General features: G+C 40.9%; 6 protein-coding genes across 10 annotated transcripts; 4 read left to right on the forward strand and 2 right to left on the reverse strand.

Annotated features, from left to right (window-relative positions):
- The first annotated feature begins 2 nt into the window (after positions 1-2).
- On the forward strand, positions 3-1271 carry LOC6524945 (proteasome subunit alpha type-7-1). The gene is made up of 3 exons (XM_002100749.4): positions 3-220; positions 298-527; positions 594-1271. The coding sequence occupies exons 1-3, from the start codon at positions 119-121 to the stop codon at positions 1009-1011; spliced, it is 750 nt and encodes a 249-aa protein (XP_002100785.1). The 5' UTR covers positions 3-118; the 3' UTR covers positions 1012-1271.
- An 807-nt stretch (positions 1272-2078) lies between these two features.
- Positions 2079-11073, forward strand: LOC6524946 (ethanolamine kinase). The gene is made up of 5 exons (XM_015190493.2): positions 2079-2259; positions 4713-5115; positions 9117-9688; positions 9778-10227; positions 10465-11073. Exons 2-5 carry the CDS (start codon positions 4714-4716, stop codon positions 10544-10546), a joined length of 1506 nt encoding a protein of 501 aa, XP_015045979.1. The 5' UTR covers positions 2079-2259; position 4713; the 3' UTR covers positions 10547-11073.
- Positions 11074-11398: 325 nt separating this feature from the next.
- LOC6524947 (vesicle transport protein GOT1B) lies at positions 11399-13890 on the reverse strand. The gene is made up of 5 exons (XM_002100751.3): positions 13733-13890; positions 13579-13670; positions 13316-13494; positions 12579-12660; positions 11399-11582 (listed from the first exon to the last, which is right to left on the reverse strand). Exons 1-5 carry the CDS (start codon positions 13755-13757, stop codon positions 11538-11540), a joined length of 423 nt encoding a protein of 140 aa, XP_002100787.1. The 5' UTR covers positions 13758-13890; the 3' UTR covers positions 11399-11537.
- On the forward strand, positions 11713-12427 carry LOC6524948 (cytochrome b-c1 complex subunit 7). Its single transcript, XM_002100752.3, has 3 exons — positions 11713-11869; positions 11986-12033; positions 12099-12427. Exons 1-3 carry the CDS (start codon positions 11830-11832, stop codon positions 12344-12346), a joined length of 336 nt encoding a protein of 111 aa, XP_002100788.1. The 5' UTR covers positions 11713-11829; the 3' UTR covers positions 12347-12427.
- Positions 13891-14104: 214 nt separating the features above from the next.
- Positions 14105-18842, forward strand: LOC26534649 (RNA-binding protein cabeza). Of its 5 annotated transcripts, XM_039377825.2 has the most exons (7): positions 14107-14269; positions 14343-14474; positions 14540-14633; positions 16332-16366; positions 17239-17399; positions 17480-17955; positions 18238-18842. In XM_039377825.2, exons 1-7 carry the CDS (start codon positions 14263-14265, stop codon positions 18536-18538), a joined length of 1206 nt encoding a protein of 401 aa, XP_039233759.1. In that variant the 5' UTR covers positions 14107-14262; the 3' UTR covers positions 18539-18842. The 5 variants fall into 5 exon arrangements, with proteins under 5 accessions (XP_039233761.1, XP_039233762.1, XP_039233759.1 ...); XM_039377827.2 differs by lacking the exon at positions 14343-14474 and having other exon boundaries at positions 14105-14269; XM_039377826.2 differs by lacking the exon at positions 16332-16366.
- A 329-nt stretch (positions 18843-19171) lies between these two features.
- Positions 19172-21736, reverse strand: LOC6539986 (endoplasmic reticulum resident protein 44). The gene is made up of 7 exons (XM_002086820.4): positions 21493-21736; positions 21230-21314; positions 20548-20639; positions 20037-20430; positions 19700-19966; positions 19432-19630; positions 19172-19364 (listed from the first exon to the last, which is right to left on the reverse strand). The coding sequence occupies exons 1-7, from the start codon at positions 21547-21549 to the stop codon at positions 19220-19222; spliced, it is 1239 nt and encodes a 412-aa protein (XP_002086856.1). The 5' UTR covers positions 21550-21736; the 3' UTR covers positions 19172-19219.
- Positions 21737-21819: the final 83 nt, after the last annotated feature.

Consider the following 21819-nt stretch of genomic DNA (forward strand, 5'->3'; position numbering starts at 1 on the left):
CTGCGGTCACACTGCGGCATTTACTCAAAAAAGCATCATCATTGCCTGCAAATTCGAGAAGCGAAGAGCTATAAGTTTATATTCTGGAAGTACCTCAGCTGTTGAATAAACCAACAAGATGTCCTCACGCTACGATCGAGCTGTAACCATATTCTCCCCCGACGGTCACCTTCTGCAGGTGGAGTACGCCCAAGAGGCCGTCCGCAAGGGATCCACAGCGGTAAGTGCAATGTAATCCCAGTCGCAGTGCCGCAAAACCGAAACAAACCTGGACATGTTCACTTTTTTGTCTCGCAGGTCGGAGTTCGCGGCGCCAACTGCGTGGTTCTTGGCGTGGAAAAGAAGTCGGTGGCCAAGCTGCAGGAGGATCGCACAGTGCGCAAGATTTGTATGCTCGACCACCACGTTGTGATGGCTTTTGCCGGTCTTACGGCCGACGCTCGCATCCTGATAAATCGCGCCCAGGTGGAGTGCCAGAGCCATCGTCTCAACGTCGAGGATCCCGTGACTCTCGAGTACATAACTAGGTAAGTATTTGTGAAATAGTTGCGCGCTAAATTGGTTCCTTTACGGTTTTTGGCCTTTAATTTCAGATACATTGCCCAGCTGAAGCAAAAATACACGCAGAGCAATGGTCGCCGTCCCTTCGGTATATCCTGCCTCATTGGTGGCTTTGATGCCGATGGCTCTGCTCATTTGTTCCAGACCGAACCGTCGGGCATTTTCTACGAGTACAAGGCTAACGCCACCGGGCGCTCGGCAAAGGTTGTGCGAGAGTTCTTCGAGAAGGCTTACGACGAGAAGGAGGTGGCCACCGAGCACGGAGCCGTCAAATTGGCCATCCGTGCCCTGCTCGAGGTGGCGCAGTCGGGCCAGAACAATCTGGAGGTGGCCATCATGGAGAACGGCAAGCCACTGAAAATGCTGGACACCAAAGTCATCGCCGATTACGTTAAGATCATCGAGAAGGAGAAGGAGGAGGAGCTCGAGAAGAAGAAACAGAAAAAGTAACACTCAGCAGCTGGGAAACTTCTTCGATGGAAGGCCTTCGCATTGAACTGTTTTCCAAATGTATCCGGCGAACCAATCTGGTATCGCCGCCCACATTTTGTCTGCTCCTTGTGGCAGGCCTGATTTGACTTGGAAAACGGTTCAAATCCAATTCGGTAAACCGAATGCATACTTTTTTTAAACTTTCTATTCTTCGGAACCCTGTATAATGGTATGAAACTATTTGATTTGTATAAAATACATGCGTCATCATACATTAAGAGAAGCTCCAGTTGGATATTCGAGTTTGGTTCTTGCACCTGGGGTTAAAGACTGTTCAGGGAAGGCTTATGGGCAAGTTATAAAGTAAAGTTTTAAAAAAAACATTGAAAATACTCATGATTTCCGCAAAACAATACCAGTATGACAATGCATATAAAAGACAGCTCATCCGAGACAGTAAAACAAATTATATTGCTGTACATTCCGAATTTAATAGATACTACAAAAGACGAAAAACAGACAAATTCGGCTTGAGAAAAAAAAGGTCCCTTTGCATTCAAATAAAATTTAAAATTGGCGGGCTCTTGTGAATGGCACTTGCATTTGAAAAACGCAACTAGAAATGCAATGACAGTCTGGCAACGCCGTATATACCGGTAGCTCCATGCTTAGGCGATTTTGTGAGAAACCCCTTTATAAAAAGACTGCTCAGATAGAAAGCTTTGAAATATTTCCCTAGTTTGAAAAACTCAAGATCTAGTAATAGAAAACACGCCAATAAAGTGCCGGTTTGACAGTCTGGCAGCACTGTTCTCGCCGAAAAATTTGCCTGCAAAGAAGGGAATTCTATGTTTTCAATCAAAAATCAACTAGTCGGCTAGTTCAGAGTCCCCACTAAATCTATTCATCATAAGAAAACCACTAAAACGCGATAATTTCATTAAAAACTCTTTGCAGTTCAGTGCAGTGTGACCAGTTGGTGGCTAATCGCAAGTGCCCTCGTGCGCGCGCCAGTTCACCAAGGCGTTTTGGTATTCCCGGCAGACGGAGCGACCGGTTGAGGGATCCGATTGTTCCATCGATAGTTCGGCAGCTATATATTCCAAGACGGAACCGAATCGTTTACATCGCCCGCAGTTCGTTCCCCAGTCAAATTTGTGTGTTGTGTGCGCCAATTTCAGCGGGGGCCAAAATCAATAATCTGGTTGTGTGATTTTCGCGGCTTTTTTTTTGTGTTTTCTTTTAAAAAACAATCAATACCCGAAGGTAACGTGTGTAGACAACTAACAATTCACCTCAGTGTGCGTTTGCATTCGTTGACGCTTGACATATTGGTACACATTTTATTATTATTTTACCTTGTTTCTCGTTTTCAAAACTGAAATTGCATGCGAAACACGAATCAAATCGAATCGAAACATTATCTGAATTCAGAACCACCGAATCAGAATCGAAATCGGTATGGGAATCCTTTAAATCAACCAACAAATATCGCACCGGGTTCAAAAAAGGATGCACGGTTTGTGGGAGGGGTCGTCGTGAGGAAGGGGCCGTGGACAGGGGGTTCTTAACCCAGAACGCGCGTAAGGCCCCTTTGCACGACCTAAATTCCGAATGGAATCTTCGATTTTGAAACTCAAAAGACGTATATTAAGTAACTGACAAAGTATATTAGCTTATCTGTATTTTAGTTTTATAAATAACATTTTAGTTTCCGAATTGAAGTAGTATTAAGGGATGTAAAGGTCCTATCGGAAACTTTGCCCGTGCAGGTGGGCCCTAATCCCACCTACTATGCACACACATGCAGTTGTACCCTTGCACGTACATATGTAAATTGCCACTGTATGCGTAAACTATTGGCCTGGCTAAAAAACCAAAATAAAGATGAAAGAATAAAGAAAGTGCGAAACAAAAAACATGTTAATATTAAAGCAAATGTCGCGTGCTAAATTATCCCCGCCCACCTGTCTTATTGGGCACCGGTTTTTCACCTGATTTCCGATCTTACATACGTTTGCATGTACATAATGTACACTTGCATTGCTCAACACATGATTTGCGTGGAGTAGGTACACATGTATGTACATATATGTACATTCACATATTCACAAGATTAGCATTTTACGCCCTAATTATTTGTGCGCGAGTGTGGGTGCATTCCCCTGCTCCAGGAGCGGAGTCAGGGGGGTCATTGGAAGGGGGGTTTTACCCCTAAAGAGCTCTGATTGCAACCAAATTAAGTAGATACAATTGAATTCCGATTTCAAAATGCCTTGGACCAAATTAAAAACGTAGCCACCCCTTCGTTCCGCCCCTGTATTTTAAGACATTGGCTTAGCACTGCGATCTTATTGACTTATTTCGACCCCCTTACCTTATCCCATGCAAATATACGTATGTTGTCTCGTTACCTTCTCCGATTTATAGTCATCGCCTTACGCACCTTCGTGTATTTCGAGTACACACGTCTACGTGTACTTTTCGCCCGGCTGTGCCGAATTCGAATACATTTACAGTGCGGGCCATAATAATAGTACCTTTAGCGTAAATAGTTGGTTTTTGTTCCAGGTGTCAGTATTACCAAAATGATTCTATCACATTACTTCGAGATGTTTTCTTAAGGTTTTCTTAACATCGCAGTTGCTTCTCATAAATGGATAAAAAGTTTATATTTAAATTAGCGTTTCTTGATATAGTCGAAAATGAAGACAAGATGATGGATCTAGTTAGTAGATAATGTCAACGATAAGCTCAAAAAAGAATGGTAATCAAAATGCGCACGTCATACCTACATACATACATCATACACTTGCATGGATATGTAATTAGAACTGCATTATGTATTATTATTAACTATTAACAAGTTATTAGTTTGCAAAACGTATCTTCCATCACATTACTGATTAAAGTGTATCATTAAGGCTGCTTTTATCTATGTATATTGCGAATTTTGGTGTTTAATGAGGGTAAAATAGCATGGTATCTATTACTGGAATAAAGAACTTCCTGTATCAAGTCAAAACCAGTTAACGAAATGACTATCAAAATTTCAAGGTTTCCGTAACCATTTTATATGGACTATATATATTATTTGCTTGACAAATTAGCGGACATTTTCTCGTATAATTGTTAATTGCACATTTGGGACTCTAAAAGTGTGATCGTTATGTAGAATATTTTTATTTGACTTTGTGATGGGATTTTCGTTGCATATTTGGCATAAAACTAGCTTGAAATCATTTTTTTAATTTCCAATGCCGTGTCGAATCCCCAAAAGCTTTAGTTTATTAACTCTCAAATGGCTTATTGAGATTACATTTAATGTTAGCTTTTCAAATACGATTCCACTCAATGAATGAGAGTTTCACTTGAATGAAGTGGAAGTGTTTGGGCTATTTGCCACATGACACGCAGATCCTACTAACTGGGTGCGGTCTTCTCCATCCAAAACTCTGGTTTCGGTGCGCATGAGTGAGAGGACATGGGCGTAGTATACTTACTGGATGCGGCTACTGGTCGAGGCTGGTTTTTGGCTCATTTCGCTGTGGGTCTTTGGGGGTTATCATGCTGGTTTGGTTGGGTTCTCGGTTGGTTTTGCATTCGGATGATTAGCTTTTAACTAACGCTACCTACTCATTTTACATGCTGTTGTTATTGTCGTTCTATGTGTATGACCCGACCTGACACTTTCGTATTTCACATATATAATACAATAGAATGGGCACAGAAACCAAGAGCAACAGTTACACAGGACAGATTTCAACAAGTGGCGGCAACCCCAAAGTGATGAAAGATTCTTTATCCTTAGTTCGTCAGACGGTCAATCAGCAAACGCTATCGCAATCGAACCAGGTCCAGAACCAATTGAATTCACATTCAAATTCCAATTCGTATCCAAATCCAAGCGAGAGCGAAAACAAAAACAAAAACCAAAACGAAAACAACGAGCACGAACAAAATACGCGTGATATTCGAGCAAAACAGGAGGATAAATCCAGAAAAGAGGCGATTGTACCCTTTGTCCCCATATTTGTTGAGGAGGCTGACGTGATTCAAGGGGCCAAGGAACTGTTGAAGGTTATTCGACCGACCTGGGACCTCAGCCACGTCGAGTTTAAGGTAACGTAAACCCCATCAACCTTCGAAATTACCTTACCTTACCCCCACTACAATATCATAATCCCAAACGAATCAAATCAAATGAAATCACAGAACAATGCAAAACACTATACAATGCAAAAAAACGAAACCATCAATGTCATATTCTCTACATTCTCCATCAGATCAGGGTAGTTCGCAGATCGAAGATCGTTATCCGGCCCAAGAAACGATGGTGATGACGACGCTGTATGTTTCCTTATCATTTATTACGATCACTAACTGGTGTGCGGAACGTGGGATATTATATAGTACATACATATGTATATAGAGATATAGAGTCGTAGTAGTTGCTAACATTGTTTGAAACAGGGTTATTGCACAACAACCAACCTTCCAATTGTAATAATTATATAATATATGTACAGTGGCGTGCAAGTATGAGTACATGTTTGCAACTTTTGACTGTTCGCATAAATAAAAAAGGTATTAGTTAAGCAAATGAACCCAAAATTTTACTGTTGATTCTTTGATTATTTATTTACAAATTCGTAAAAAAAAAATAACAATAATGTAATTCTTTTCGTTAGGAAAAAAATAAAATTTAAATTAACTCGCATGTACTCAATTATGCTCAATTTGAAGTTTTCAACAAAAGTTGGACAGCTCATTCAACTGAAAGTTTAATTTTAGAATTTACCGTTTGTTTTTAAGAAAGTTTAATATAAAAGTATAAATATAAAAGCTTTCAACCAAAAAGGTACGAATCTCCACGTGTTTTTGGCTCTTAACTATTAAAACAAATAATATGAAGAAATTGCCAATAAATGTTGAAGATTCAGTGATAAACCTTACTGAAAATGGATTTTCGACGCGTATAATAGCTGGGAAGTTAAATATAAGCCAATCAGCAGCCATTCGTGTTCAAAAAAGGCGAAACGCGGTACCCAAAATTCAAAGAAGAAGTCCACGTCGATTGTTGACCGATGCAGATGCGCGGCTAATGATGCAAAATATTAAAAAGGATAACAATTGTAGACCCAAGGATGCGTCTGCAGCTATAGGCAAGCCTGTCAGCCAGTGGACAGCGTGTCGAGCACTTAAGCGTATTGGATTCGTTTCCGAATTAAAAAAAAAGAAACCGTCCTTGTCCGATAAAAATATAAAAGCACGGCTAAAATTTGCGAAGGCACATAAAAATTGGCAAGTGGACGACTGGAAAAAAGTTATATGGTCTGATGAATCAAAATTCAATCGATACCAGTCGGACGGAAAACAATATTGTTGGAAAAAGCCTGCAGAGTCGCTGCAAAGACGGCACCTACAGGAAACAGTAAAACAAGAAGGAGGAAATGTCATGGTCTGGAGCTGTTTTACCTGGTGGAGCATTGGACCAATAAAGAAAATAGAAGGAACTATGAAAAAAGAGGACTATTTAGATATTCTGCAGACCCATCTTTGCGATTTTGTTGACAAATGCGTTTATAATGAGAGTCATATCACATTCCAGCAAGATGGAAATCCGAAACACACGTCCAAAATCGTGAAGGAATGGATCGGAAATCAAGATATTAAGTTAATGGAGTGGCCAGCTCAGAGTCCTGATCTCAATCCAATCGAAAATTTGTGGTCGATTGTGAAAAGACGATTGGGACAATCCGAATCGGTTGCAGCAAACCAACACGAGTTGTGGCAACGAATCCAGCAAGAATGGAAAGCTATTCCGAAGGAAATTGTTCAAAATCTGGTGGAAAGTATTCCAAATCGAATAAAAAGCGTCATCAGAATTAAGGGTCTTTGGACTAAGTACTAAAAGATAAGCTTTTGTTGAAAAATTCAAATTGAGCATAATTGAGTACATGCGAGTTAATTTAAATTTTATTTTTTTCCTAACGAAAAGAATTACATTATTGTTATTTTTTTTTTACGAATTTGTAAATAAATAATCAAAGAATCAACAATAAAAATTTGGGTTCATTTGCTTAACTAATACCTTTTTTATTTAGGTCAACAGTCAAAAGTTGCAAACATGTACTCATACTTGCACGCCACTGTATATATACAGAACAGCGTACCCGCTGCCGCCTTGATAATTGTAAATAGACATTGTTATATCAATGGAGCGAGACCCATAGGATTGTTATTCGAAATTAACATTAACAATTACGCTGGTGTTGGTGTGTTAGGACTGCGAGAGTTTCTGCGAGTCTCTAAGCAAAACTACAAAGACAGAGACTTCAGACCCCGAGTCGCAGTAGAAACTTGTTTGCTAATCTAGCCCTCGACTCCGGGGGATAAACAATAAGTGTTCCCTGCAAAACGGAGCGGGGTAGAAGGTGTGAGCCAAGAAGTAGGCCTTCGTGCCAATTAGTAGTCGTCGGTTCTAATGAAATCGCACAATACTTTACTTTACTCTATACCTTATATGCTGGCAGAGAAGGTGTCGAAAGCAGGTGCATTGACTCGAGTGTTTTTACAGATAACCATTACCGTCCGTCCGTAATTTACGGATGATCCAAATAACCGATAACCGTACGTTGTACGTTGTACGTTGGTATTTTTCCTTTGCGTTTTAAGGGGCTTGATTTTGTTTGTCCCAATTTGATATTGGTACGCCGTCCAGTTAGAGTTAATGTTGTACAAATGCCTGAGGCTGTTTTAATCACTCCGGTTTCGAAATGGGGCGTTCTTGCCTTATCGGCACCCACTTGTACGCCTTGACCTCGCTATCTGTTGTACACGCCGCACCACAAGCATGACGTCTAATTGGTGTACACAGCTTGTCCGTAACTCACTTATCAGCTTTATGGCAGCTCCAGTCGGAATTGCCAAGTGCTGAGTCTTGCCAAATCGCTGCTGCTGGTGGGCTATAAAACGTGGTTCATCCCTTGATCAGCGACTAGTGCATAGTACATGGTACATAGTCTAAATCATGTCGTGTCCGTTTTTCAGATATGTATATGTAGATACTTTAGTAGCCGCTTTTTGGTCGAGTGAAAAGGACTTAAGTAGGGGAAGCATCCTTGTGGAGGCTCAAAGATTTGGCGCCAGTCAGGCGATTTACATATCGTCAAAGTAGAGATAATAAAAGCTTCATAATGAATACTTGTTGAAAAGGGGAAAACTGAGTTGATTCATGGACCATGGCGTCATAGTTACGGTTTCTCAGCAATAAACAAAATGTTTGAGTTTTACTTAAGTCGCACGGTTATTTATGCCGCACAACTGTCATGGTAGTAATGGGTTAACAAATATATACAATTATTGACATTTTCATAGCTGCTAGAGTTTAAAAGCTATATTTATGAAGTGGAAAATTTACAATATCGCAACGATCTAAAACACACGTGTTTGTACTACTACCACTTTAAACTTAAGTGCATTAAACACTGAGTAAAGGAAATTAAGTGGAAAATATTGATTACTTTATTCAATTAACTTTTCAATCAGTAAAATGACTAAAACTAATAGTTTACGTAGATGGAAGTGATTGAACTGAACTAATTACTATATTCCTACTATTATTTCCTTCGCCCACACATTGTGGGCTTTTCGCTTTGAATATTGTGAATTTAAATTGTTTAGCATTCCATTATCTTATCTGTTTCTGTGTTTTCATTATAAAAAGCACCGTATGCGTATATTTCAAGACGAAGGTGGTCTTTCTGAGACGCTTAGCACGCAAATAGCTGGTGTCACAAAGTTTATCACCCATGTGCTTCACTCTTTTTTATATACGTACATAAGAAGCATGTGGAGACGATAAGGAAGGTGCCTTAAGCCCTTTACTGTAGCTCTTGAGCTGCGGCTTAAAAATCGAATTCCCGAAACCGTTCCATTGAATGCTACTAATGAACATTTCCATATAGCAATTGGTATTAGGTGATGCAATAACTTCACGTACATAATCAAAGCACACAAATCACGTAGCTTCCACTGACTAGTAATTAATTCTAACCCATTCACTTGATCTTGATGTGTATGTACACGATTTAATGATGTTGTTCTCTGGCTTATTTTAGAGTTTTACCGATGGCATCACAAACAAACTGGTCGGATGTTTTCATAAAGAGATCTCCAAATTGAGCGATGAAAACGGCGGACCGTATCTACCTATCAAGACGAAGACTCAGGGTCTGTCGCCGGTTCAGTCCGAGGATCCAGTCATCATCGAGAAGGACGATGATGACTACACAGACGATCGGGCAGCGGACGATGGCTCACCTGTACAGTACTCCGATAACGTAGTGCTGGTCAGGATATACGGCAACAAAACGGACCTACTGATAGATCGCAAGGCGGAGACGCAAAACTTTCTTCTACTGCATACGTATGGGCTAGCGCCATCGCTGTATGCCACGTTCAAGAACGGTCTCGTCTACGAATACGTACCTGGAACCACCCTGAATACGGACAGTGTGCTCTGTCCAGAGATTTGGCCCTTGGTCGCCCGTCGCATGGCCGAAATGCATCGCAAGGTGAGAAAGCACGGGGAAAGTTCGGCGACCAAACCCATGCCGATGATTTGGAAGAAGACGCAGAGCTTTCTTGATTTAGTACCTGAACGTTTTAGTGATGCTGAAAAACACAAAAGGTACGACACTTGATCCTTCGTCTCATATTCTCTTGAAATTCATTCATTCGTTCATTGTTTTATTGCCGGGTTTATCCCTTTGATTGCAGAGTGAAAGAAACGTTTCTACCTATCGGCCGCCTGCGCGAGGAGTTCAATAAGCTATATGAATACCTTGAGGCTCTGGACAGTCCGATTGTCTTCTCCCACAACGACCTTCTGCTGGGAAATGTGATCTACACGCAAAGCCTGAATACGGTGAACTTCATCGACTACGAGTATGCCGATTACAATTTCCAGGCCTTCGACATTGGCAACCACTTTGCGGAGATGTGCGGCGTCGATGAGGTCGACTACTCCCGCTATCCCAAGCGCGAGTTCCAACTGCAGTGGCTGAGGGTCTACCTCGAGGAGTACCTACAGCGCAGCCACATTCAGAACGATGAAGTCGAACTGCTCTATGTCCAGGTCAATCAGTTTGCGCTGGCATCGCATATCTTCTGGACGGTGTGGTCCCTGTTGCAAGCCGAGCATTCCACTATCGATTTCGACTACGTAGGGTGAGTATTGCAAAGTATATAGACTATAGCATAAAATTGGGAATGCAGAATGTATTTAAAAGATATTTCCTTTATACATATATACCATATATGTATCAGTTTTGTAAATGAGAGTAATCAACATCTATTACACATCCATTATGGATTTGTTATAGTGTACCCTGCAATACCTGATTTTCCCCCAATTACCGCCATTACCAATCGATACTAATGACCAATTTCTCTCTTCCCATGTAGCTATGCATTTCTTCGCTATAATGAGTACTTGGCTCGAAAGGTGGAGTTTCTGTCATTGACTGCAGCTAAGAACAATAAGTGATTTCTCTCTCCCGGCCACTCAGCGCATTGGGAGTTACTAAATTATGTGCCCAGTGATATATGTATAAACTAAGGCTGGAACGGCTCTCAATGTTATACATATGTATATATATAACGTGTGTTCAGAAATCAGAAACAAAACCGAAACAAACTTAAATTAGTGTCGTGTTCGTGCCAGCCTTAGTGTATGTACAGTGCTCACTCGAAACAGTGGACTAATGAGAACCAAGGGTGTGCACTGAATCGAATTTGTTCACTATAACGAATCACAACAATACAAAATTTAAAATATTAAAAAAAAACACCTCGTTTTCGAAAACACAAAATTTGATTTTTTTTTTTACTAAGTTAGAAAGTTTCTAAAATTTCATAAAATAATCGTTCACTTTTACTAAAAGTTCACATATTCGAGTGTTCACTCTTAAGGGAGGGCACTGTATATATAAAGAATTTGTATATGTTCTTTAATTTGTATAAATTGATATTTTGTAGTCATAATAAAGCGAAGGTATGTACTTTAAAATAAAAGCACTATCAATCATTTTAATGAGGGGTTTACCGATGGCAGAAGCTTATCGCAAAAAATTGGGGAAATAATATTAAAATGAAAAGTAGGGACTTCCGCTTGGTAAAGCACTCCGCTAATTTTCAGGTTTTCAGTTTTTAGTTAACTATTTTCGATTTATTGAGGTCATTAATAATATACAATACCCGATTTACAAGTTAAGTAAAAGTTGTATCTTCAGACCATTTTTAAGATTCAATTAATTAATGTTTTTTGTTAAAATAAATAAAGCTCAAATTGAGCACATTTCCATAGAGATCCCCATAATAAATTATAAAAGATGAATCATTCGGTTTGATAAACTAGAAGTATTTTGTTTATGAAGGCGGATTTTTACATGGACTTAAATGGGTTTACAAGAATTTGAATTGATTTTATTTACTTTATACAAAAAGTCTTCGCAACATGGTCCACTTTGGAGATGGAATTACACTGTAGTTCGGTTGCCGTCTCCTCCAAGTTTTTGAACAATCTAAAAAAATACAAAAGGGTAAAACGTTAACTAAAAAAACAAATAATTTGAATGCGATGTATCGATAACGCATTGCAGTGTGTCTGTAGAATATTACGAAAATCGATTTGTGCAAACACAACCATAGTGCATGTTGATCGATAACTGGGTGCGATAACTATCGCGAGGCACATCTCCAACGTTCTCATACCTAAAATAAAAAGGTTGGAGGAATATCTCTTTCCCGACTTCTAATTTTACGTAAACCATGTCGAACTATATTGCCAGAAAGGGACCCGCAGTTCTCTGTAAGTATTATGAACGGGTAACAATCGGACACGCGTTGAATGCAACAAATTCCGTAGCGCAATAACCCGGAATATTATGATTACGTAAATATCTAATGCGAATTTTTTCCCCACAGCAAATCTGGGCAGATGGGCCTACAATCTCTCCGGATTCAACCAATACGGTAGGACTACTATATAACCTAGTGATTTCTAACAGCTGAACCTTGGTGTTTACCGATTTCTGCAGGTCTGCATCGGGATGATTGTCTGTATGAGAACGAGGATGTCAAGGAGGCTGTGCGCCGATTGCCCAGGAAGTTGTACGATGAGCGCAACTACCGCATCATGAGGGCCCTCCATCTGTCCATGACCAAGACCATCCTGCCCAAGGAGCAGTGGACCAAGTACGAGGAGGACGTCAAGTATCTGGAACCCTACCTCAAGGAGGTCGTGAAGGAGCGCGAGGAACGTGAGGACTGGGAAAAGATCCACTAAACGCGCCACTAAATCCCTATACTTTGGACTTGTAAATGTTGAAATACATAGCTTAGATAAATACCAAAATTGGCTATGAAATCGAGTCTGCGTGGTCGTTTGGGAATGTGGACCCTTCAGTTTATTCAATGGGCATTCGCGTCAAGGCGAAATGAGCTCGTTAAATGATCATGAGTATGGGCTAGTTGCTATGTTATATTTTTTTTTTATGTGAAGCTCCATGCTACCTTACCTTTTGCATAAATGGCAAATTTAACAGCGATCCTAAAACCGGCACTCGGCCCAGGAAATTAATAGCCACGGGGAAGAAGCCGCTGAAAAGATAAAACAAAAGAACATTTAGAAGAAGTGTCAGGGTGTTTAAATAAACATAGGTCTAAAAGTAAAAGACAAATCCCTAAAAGAAATTACTTCCTCTTGTAATTTGAAGTAAATTTCTTATGATATTCACTTAATATTTGCCGTACTTTGAATAGATTTCCATTGATTATTAAGATATATAAGAAGCTGGTCTTTAACATTCATTAGAACGGTATTTGAATTGATGAAAATACGTAAATATATTCGGGTAATTCTTTAGTTGTTCCATTCGTTGGTCGTAACTTTTTTAAAATCTTGCCATGCACAAGGTAAAAAGAGAGAGATATACATAGGCAAAATATATAAAAACACCGTAGAAACAGCGAATAATTCCTATTTCTGCTTTTTCGAGCATCTATAGCATATGATCGAGCCTACTTCTAACGCCAATCTAAAGAATTAAACTTGTTAGTTGCTCTTTTCTATGAAAGACATGAAATCGAAATCCGTATGACTTGCAGTTTTTCAACTAAAATATAAACGAAACTAAACCCTGATTTGAGAATGGAATATTTAAAGCGGGTAGACCATGTGGACTGTGTAACCGGTTAGCCCCGCTTAAATGACCTCGGACAAATCCGACTGAGCCTTGGCCAGAGAGCTACGAACCTGAAGAGTGCGAAAAATCCATAGGATTCAATAATCATGCCGAAGATGGGGAATCCCAGCAGGACGATGACGATTCCACCGAAGAAGGCCGTTGTGCCTTTGACTTTGTGCCGTTGGAAGAAAAAGCGCAGGGTGCGCTCCACGCCAATGACGCAGCCGAGGCCCGATATGAATAGAATCTGCGGGAAAGAGGCGATTGCTATTATTATAGTGCTCGAAGGGTGTGCTACATGGGGTGCATTATGTGCATGTGACGAACGTACATTGCCAATGGCGAGCAGGCCTTTATCGAACAGCAGCAGCATGCCGAGAAACAGAAAAGAAATACCAAAACCAGCCAAGCCGATGCCAATTTCTGCGGGAAGATTTCAATAAGCGGTTTAGTTGCGCTGATGGCTATCACGTATCAATACTTACTCTGCAGATCTGTAATTTCGATCATTTTGTGTTTGGCTCTGATTTAATTTGATTTCAGAAAAATTAAATCCACGTAAACACCAATTTAATTTCAAAGCACGAACAGCTGATTGCCACTTTCATTCAAAGTTAAGTGCTAACGAATGTAAACAATGTTTGCAGGGCTGCAATCGATTCAGTGTTGTAAAGCGATCAAAGAGTCGATCAATTATGAAATACCTTTTGGGTTCAGTTTATTTGTATCCAAATTTAAATTGTAATATGTTAAATTAGGATACAAATATATGGCATATTTATGTTCCATCCCACACATTCCGCAATATCGATATCTATCTCGATAGGAGCTACGATACACGCATATACCAGCCTCCGTCAACGCACATCCCTAATTAATTTTCACACGCCATTTTACAATTAAATTTGTAACGATCTGACGCTTTATTTTATTCGGGCAGTTTGTGCGCAGCGAGTTATTGAAACTCCTGTGATTCTATTTATTGAAAAGAGACTGCACACATAGTTAATTGGTCATGGAGCGTAAGTAGAGTTTTAAAACGCGCACAAGTCGCACCGTGAATACACTGAAAACACTGAAATATGTGCACTCTAGGTGGCGGTTATGGTGGTGGTGCCGGACAGGGATATAACAATTTCGCTGTCCCCCCACCAAACTACCAACAAATGCCAAATAAAACGGGTAACTACAACGAGCCACCTCCGAACTACGGCAAACAAGGCGGTGGTAAGGCGTGCATGTGAACTCCATGTTGCGAATCACGCACCAATATCAACACATTTATGTTTAAGGTTATGATTCCGGTTCCGGTCATCGTGGTTCTGGTGGAAGCGGCGGCGGTGGCGGCGGCGGCTCATGGAACGACAGAGGAGGCAATTCTTACGGGTATGTTATCCCCTTTTAGTATTTCGGTACCGATCAGTTACAGGATTTTCAAATCATGGGTAGTAGACTTCTACGGGGGTTTTTTAAGTGTTATAAGAGAAGTGTATGCATATATAAACATTTATCAATCAATCCAGCCAAACCGATGAGAAAAAAAGACCGAGCCAATACTTAAAACACAAAGCGTAATGTAAAGATGTTGTAGAAATGCAAGCGATGCACGGTGCTGCATCAAAGTGTGAAAATGCTCATAGCCATTCCTGCAAATAACTTGTTCGTACTGGTTGAAAGCGCAGAAAACATCAAATTACAAAAAATTTTAGCCCACAATTTGGCTATTTATTATTTACCCCCATGACTGTATTTCATGTACGTTTTTTTTTGTCATCGAAAATTTCTCTAAAAATATTTGAAACTGGTATTCAAATAATGATTCAAATGAGTCTAATGGTAAAAAAAAATGACCCCCTGGGGAAGCCAATATTTCTGCAATGAATAAATAATACTGGTGGTTCGACAGCCGTTGAAATTCGAATAATAATGGTCGCCTAATGAAATCTATGATGAATTCCTTGATATTTGCATAGAGAATCGCGCACATTTTATTATTATCGTTTCACATACCTATGTACACTATATCATCCATTCCTGCGTAAATACGATATAGAAACAGCATCAACATGTTCAAAATGAACATTCAAAAAATGTGTGAGTTTATGACATGATGGTAAAAAAAAAAAAAACAAGATCAAACATGACACAAGTGTAATCAAAGATATAATATAAAGCTATGACCTTTGAAAAACTATCATATTACCCAATATCAACCAGCAATCATATAATCTAAAAATAAATAAATGTCGCAAGAGGCAAAAACAACAAGAAATTCAGTAAAATAATTATTAAATGCAAAGTTCGGAGAATTGGTGTGGTTCTAAGACTCTAATCATCTTAAGGTATTTACGTATACTCAAATAATTCAACAATTTCAATTACATACTATATGGTCAATATATATTTATATACATAAGAAAGCAATGATTTCGCGTCTAGGATAGAGCTACCTCTAACAAACTAAATGTAAGATAATTTTAAACACTTTTTTTTTAATCGCATTGACAGATTTAGTTATTAATGTTGTTTTTTTATCACATAATAAACCTGAAACCTCCCCTAATCTAGGTCCTGCCTCGTTTTAAGATAAATTATTATTTTTTTATAGTAGATAAGCAAATAAACAGGTAGTGTTTTTGGTTTGATAGCGATGGTATCTAGGTGTAAGATATTTTCTACCTAAGTGTATTTAAATGGGTCGAACGTCTTTCGTCCCTCTCATTTTTGAGAATTTAGTAAATAGAGTCTGTTTCGGTAGTAGACTAATGCAAACGTTATTAAATTAAGATTATGTGGTTAAGAGTACATGTGCCAACATTACGTTGTCCTCCTTGGCAGTTTGATCAGTGATTGCCGCCGCACTTGGTTCTAATTATTAAGATGGAAAGCAACAAAATGGACATTCGCTGTTTGAACGTCGTCGTCACTGACCGAACTGCGCCGGGTGCTCTATACATGGCATTAGAATGCCATAAAGTCGGACAAGAAATATGTATTGTAAAGGGGTCCTAGGCGTATACCTCACCATACTGCATTAAAACCAAAATCAAAGCATTAAATAAGTTATTCAATATCCTCTTTTAGAAATGGAGGCGCCAGCAAGGACAGCTACAACAAAGGTAAAAATAATGCAAATAATTGCAAACATATCGAGTAATGTATACCAATATTTTTCTACATATTGAACTTGAACCCAAAATCGAAATAGAAGAAAAAAAAAAACCCAACCGGTTAGAACATGAAAAACAGAGTCTAATTCCAAACCAAAAAAGTAAAAAAAAATGAATATGCATAATAACAAACATGTTCCTTTCCTGGCGGCATTCTTGGTGGGGCCCAATTGCCCATTTGAAATTCCGTCGAAAAGTCCACGCGTCGTGGCCTTTAAAGTGTATTTAGCGTACTTATATTCAACTCGTTGATCTCTGTTTGATCAATAATGGTTAACGACCGACTCGGCCTGCTAGGTGTAATTTAATGTTTAATTTCTGTAAAGTGTTGTATACATGTCAAAGCGTTGTCACGAATCAAAATCAAGGTTTCCTGTAAGGTGCATTATTGGTCGGGCTAACTCCTGGCAATTTGGGGTCACCTGTTTGTGTTTTTGTGTGCCAGTCAGTCAGTCTGGCTTTGAAAGCTCAAAAGCCGACCGAAACCTGTTCAAAGTGTTATCATGTTACCATGTTCTCTCCCGGAGTCGTCCACCCACAGAAGGTTTTCGAAATACACCTCAAAATTCTGGTTTCCACATATAAGTATAATCCTGGTTAAAATATCACTGAACAGCCAACTATAGGAGTATCTGTACCATATGCGGGCGTGTACCTTGGCCCTCACCTTCGTTGCGTTTTTGGTGGTTGATGTGAGGGGCTAAATTCTAAAAAGAAAGAAGAAAATACAAAAAATAAAAACAATAAAATAAAGTAGCAGTTCCATTCTAAGCTATACCCTGACTTGCCAGCTCGTCCTAATATCCCATTCGTATTTGTAGGACCCGGAGGATACTCGGGCGGCGGCGGTGGAGGAGGCGGGGGCTCCGGTGGCGGCGGCGACATGATCACCCAGGAGGACACCATCTTTGTCTCTGGCATGGATCCCTCTACCACCGAGCAGGATATTGAAACTCACTTTGGAGCGATTGGAATCATCAAGGCAAGTAGTCATCACATTATCCGTCTGTAGACACGTTTTAACATTTGAATCGTTCTATCCTTTTTCATCTGACTTAACAGAAAGATAAGCGTACAATGAAGCCCAAGATTTGGCTGTACAAGCACAAGGAGACCGGCGCCTTCAAGGGTGAAGCCACTGTCACCTACGATGACACTAATGCCGCACAGTCCGCCATTGAATGGTTCGATGGGCGCGACTTCAACGGCAATGCGATCAAGGTGTCGCTGGCCCAGCGCCAAAACAACTGGAACAAGGGCGGCGGTGGTCGCGGAGGATTTGGCGGACGTCGTGGTGGTGGCGGCGGAGGAGGAGGTGGCGGTGGTGGTGGCGGAGGCGGTGGTGGAGGACGCTTCGATCGAGGAGGCGGCGGTGGCGGTAATGGAGGTGGCGGTGGCGGTGGCGGTGGACGCTTTGATCGTGGAGGAGGCGGTGGAGGTGGTGGCGGCGGCGGCGGCAATGTGCAACCGCGTGATGGCGACTGGAAGTGCAACAGCTGTAATAACACCAACTTCGCCTGGCGCAACGAATGCAATAGGTGAGCAGAGTTTAGACATACACTTCTAGACCAACTTCCATATTCCATCATATCATAATTCTCAAAAAACCACACATGCCTACAACTATGATTGAACTCAAAAAGTAGACGAAACACTAAAAGTGTTTGAGAGGCAATCGTAAAGCAATTTTTCCTGATAAGGGGCACATAATTGCCACATGAGTTTATCTGATGGAGTATGAGAACTAATTTTGCTTTGGGGAATCACAAATTGAGCAATCTTTAGTATGTTACGATAGTAATAATCACTCCCATTTCCAGATGCAAGACTCCCAAGGGCGACGACGAGGGATCGAGCGGTGGTGGCGGCGGCGGATACGGTGGTGGTGGCGGCGGAGGCTACGACCGCGGAAATGATCGCGGATCCGGCGGCGGTGGATATCAGAACAGAGATCGCGGCGGCAACTCGCAAGGAGGAGGCGGCGGTGGCGGCTACTCGCGATTCAATGACAATGGCGGAGGACGGGGTGGCCGAGGAGGAGGTGGTGGCGGCGGCGGCAACCGCCGCGATGGTGGTGGACCCATGAGGAACGATGGCGGCATGCGTTCTAGACCATATTAAGCGCATGGCAGCCGATGGAGGCACCTATTTTTTTCACTTTTACGTATTAATTGTAGCGAGTACCCCTTTAAATGTACTTTTAAATTTACCAGTCAGAGCCAATTATAAATTATAATTGCCAGCACACATCTTCATTTTAACCGATTTTCTAGCCAAACCGGTTATTGCTCGTTTTGACTGAATTATATTATATAATTATGTAATCTAATTTAACAATTGTAACTGTAACATGGTACATACAAATAAATATATATATATTTACATATAGCTCATATATATGTATATGTATATATATAAAAAATCAGAGACCCTGCGGCGACTTTGGGAATTACCATTTAAAGATAACATTCTAGCAATCCAGCTTTTCTGACTAAAGGGATTTCTAAAGAACTCGACAAGTTCGCCTTGCCGAAATATTATTCGTATTCGTTGAAAAGAAATGAGGAACTTTACAAGTCACGCGCACAAGGCGTGTATAAGTGGGCAACTGCTCTCGCAATAACCCAGGTCGATAAATCCAGACTTTTTATTTTTAGAATTGTATTAAACAGAAACGAGGTTGCACCCGCTGTTTACATGCTCGATTGATAGCTGCTCACCTTCATCTGCTCGCGGAGAAGGTTGTTTTGTACATTTTTGTATTATTTTCTTTTATTTTCAATATACATTATTATTATTATATTACAGTTCATCTTTTTCTAGCAGGGTGTAGCGATGCTTGGATGGTCCAAGTTCCTTGAATTTTGACTCTGGAGGCGAAGTACCCTTGCCAGTGTGTGGGTCAGGTTCAATTTCATTTGAGGGATCCGGCCCGTAATGAAATTCCCTGGAAAGCAGAGGAGATCGTTTTTAGTTTTTGTGCCTTGGCTACCACTAGGTTCTGGAGTAATTACCTGTGCAGCTTGCCACTGTAGAGATCCTGCAGGAACTGCTTTAGCTTTCCCGGCGAGTACATGTCGCTGAAGTGGGGGAACAGATACATGTGCTTGAACGAGTCGATGGCAATCAAGGGCAAGTCATCCTCGGATTTACCCAGATGGTGTAGAGGATGCGCAAATCGTTTGCCATCAGCGGTCAAAAAGTTGACGTTCTCTGCAAAGTTTTAAAAATTCATCGTCAAATTAAATGCTCATATGTAAACAGAACACCTGCACATCTTACGTTTCTCATCCAGCAACTGACGCTCAATGATCGACTTGTAATCCTTGATTGAGTTATTATCAGTGGGGTGATGGAAGAGAATTAGGAACGGCAGACCCTCCTCCGTAAGTTCCTCTGCATTCTCGAAGGTAATTTCTCGTACCAGTGGTACACACTTCTCTTGGACCCAAATTTTGAGTTCATCGAAATTTTGTAGGCTTCCAGTGTAGGTCTCATCGTTTTCATGGGAGAGAGCTACATCGGGCCTAAATACTATAATGGGTGTGCCTGAAACAAACCAATCAAAAGTTGGCATCAGTATTGCCTGGCATATCGCAGTGTCTTTGATGGATTTTACCAGGAGGATGCATGGCCTGGGCGGCTTCTCCGAAGCCGACGTGAAACTGGCAGTCTTCCTTTAGGTTTGTCGCCACCTTGCGGAATATGTCGTACTCGGGCTGGTCCCTACGATCGAAGTAGCCCAGGATAAGGCGCTTCTTGGAGTCCAGGTTCTCCAGATCCTTCAGCGATTTAAACTCCTGGATGGGATCCTCCAGCTGCTTCTTAACGAACTCAAGGAAGGCTTCGGCCGAACGCTGTCCTCGATATTCGCGCTTGCTGAGCTGCCCATTGCGGACAATTTTTAAGGTTGGATACTTGTTTATGTGGAACCGGGACGCGATGGCCGTTTCCTTGTCGCAATCCACTTTTCCTAGCACCACCTTTCCAGCCTCTGGGAACTCCTCTTTAATCTGCAAGAGATATCCAATCCAATTGAATGCCACGTATTTGTTCGATATAAATTAACTATAGACATATGTAAGCATCGCATTGTTTGTAAGCTTTTACTGCGCATCCATTTGACTCACCTTATCAGCAGCTTCCGCGAATATAGGTGCTAAAATATTACTAAACCGACACCACTCCGCATAAAAATTAAGGAAAACCAATTCATTAGACGCTGCAAGAAAATAAAGCGTGTTTAATGTAAGCAACAAACTGTGTGTGAAATTGTTGTCTGTGTATTCCAAGTGTGGAAAACAAGCAAATGCATTCAGATAATAATATTAATAATATCGTAGTATAACTTCGAAGACTAACTTCAAAGTTTTGTAATAAATTGATATCGCCACTATTTTTAACAATAATGCAAATTTATATTTAAAAAAATTTAACCAATAGGGCTATGCTAAAATATAGTTTTATTGCAAGATTATATATAGAGCATATCCCAAATAAAATAGCCTTTTAGGCAAGGAACTTTTTCGGGCTAGTGCCCATTTTGGCGGACTATCGAACCGATAGATCACAGTGCAGCATGGAAAATAAACCGCCCTAATTAAGTTGTATCCAAATTTCGCACCTTGTCCTTCGCGAAACCGCATAAAACTTATCTTACCACGTTGGCAGTGCCGAATTGAACGAGCCACTGATTTTGTTTAGTGACACGTCAATGGGGCAGTCGGCTAATTGATTCCCACTCACGCTGGCGGCGGGAATGGCATGGGGAATGGTGGATGATGGGGATGAATGGCTGTGGACATGTCTTACCTAGGGTCATATCGATATTATCACTGGTCATGGGTACGGCTCCGGCGCCATCAGCCGGCTGTGTGTGCTGGAGTAGCTGTAGAATCTGCGAATTCCATAAGATGTCAGTTCTGGTTAGTTAGTTATTTGGTTAGGGGGAGCCAGAAAAGCCGGGGCTGTCTGGCCGGCCCCTCCCCACAATGAGTCCCCGCCCGCTGATTGAGCGGGTTAGCCATTCCAGTGACCAGAAACATGACCAGACAGAACGGAACACGTCGACTCACCGCAACTAGGGCCACACAGGGCCCAAGCTTTCCGATTCCGATTCTGGCTCCAAACATTCTCGTTCGGCTTCCGAATGGCGAGTGCGGCTGGCGAGGAGTGGGCGTGGAATTGCGTGCACCGGCAGAGAGTCCAAGCGATCGGTTCTCTTTTTTTTTTGATTTCAGTTACACATCAGCTGGAATGGAATGCAAACGTACGCACAATTTATAAGTTTTAACAATTTTTGGTTGATTTTATCGGCTGGCCAGTGTTGGTTAGTCTCGAACCGCACACTTCATTGCCAATCGACTATGGCGATAGCTTAGTCACATGACTTGGCCATCGCT

The sequence above is a fragment of the Drosophila yakuba genome, chromosome X (assembly GCF_016746365.2).
Source record: "Drosophila yakuba strain Tai18E2 chromosome X, Prin_Dyak_Tai18E2_2.1, whole genome shotgun sequence".
NCBI lineage: Eukaryota > Metazoa > Arthropoda > Insecta > Diptera > Drosophilidae > Drosophila > Drosophila yakuba.

Coding starts and splice junctions, on each gene's coding strand:
- LOC6539986 (XM_002086820.4), bottom strand. CDS start 21,549: ATGTTTGGAGCCAGAATCGGAATCGGAAAGCTTGGGCCCTGTGTGGCC. Junction 20,640..21,229: donor TAATATCGATATGACCCTAG/GTAAGACATGTC, acceptor ATTTTCTTGCAG/CGTCTAATGAATTGGTTTTC. Junction 20,431..20,547: donor TCGCGGAAGCTGCTGATAAG/GTGAGTCAAATG, acceptor TATCTCTTGCAG/ATTAAAGAGGAGTTCCCAGA.
- LOC26534649 (XM_039377825.2), top strand. Junction 14,475..14,539: donor CTACGGCAAACAAGGCGGTG/GTAAGGCGTGCA, acceptor TTTATGTTTAAG/GTTATGATTCCGGTTCCGGT. Junction 14,634..16,331: donor AGAGGAGGCAATTCTTACGG/GTATGTTATCCC, acceptor ATCCTCTTTTAG/AAATGGAGGCGCCAGCAAGG.
- LOC6524947 (XM_002100751.3), bottom strand. CDS start 13,757: ATGATCGAAATTACAGATCTGCAGA. Junction 13,495..13,578: donor GCCTGCTCGCCATTGGCAAT/GTACGTTCGTCA, acceptor TCTTTCCCGCAG/ATTCTATTCATATCGGGCCT. Junction 12,661..13,315: donor GGATTTTTCGCACTCTTCAG/GTTCGTAGCTCT, acceptor TTATCTTTTCAG/CGGCTTCTTCCCCGTGGCTA.
- LOC6524946 (XM_015190493.2), top strand. CDS start 4,714: ATGGGCACAGAAACCAAGAGCAACAGTTACACAGGACAGATTTCAACA. Junction 5,116..9,116: donor TCAGCCACGTCGAGTTTAAG/GTAACGTAAACC, acceptor GGCTTATTTTAG/AGTTTTACCGATGGCATCAC. Junction 10,228..10,464: donor ATCGATTTCGACTACGTAGG/GTGAGTATTGCA, acceptor CTTCCCATGTAG/CTATGCATTTCTTCGCTATA.
- LOC6524945 (XM_002100749.4), top strand. CDS start 119: ATGTCCTCACGCTACGATCGAGCTGTAACCATATTCTCCCCCGACGGT. Junction 221..297: donor TCCGCAAGGGATCCACAGCG/GTAAGTGCAATG, acceptor TTTGTCTCGCAG/GTCGGAGTTCGCGGCGCCAA. Junction 528..593: donor ACTCTCGAGTACATAACTAG/GTAAGTATTTGT, acceptor CTTTAATTTCAG/ATACATTGCCCAGCTGAAGC.
- LOC6524948 (XM_002100752.3), top strand. CDS start 11,830: ATGTCGAACTATATTGCCAGAAAGGGACCCGCAGTTCTCT. Junction 11,870..11,985: donor AAAGGGACCCGCAGTTCTCT/GTAAGTATTATG, acceptor TTTTCCCCACAG/CAAATCTGGGCAGATGGGCC. Junction 12,034..12,098: donor CTCCGGATTCAACCAATACG/GTAGGACTACTA, acceptor CGATTTCTGCAG/GTCTGCATCGGGATGATTGT.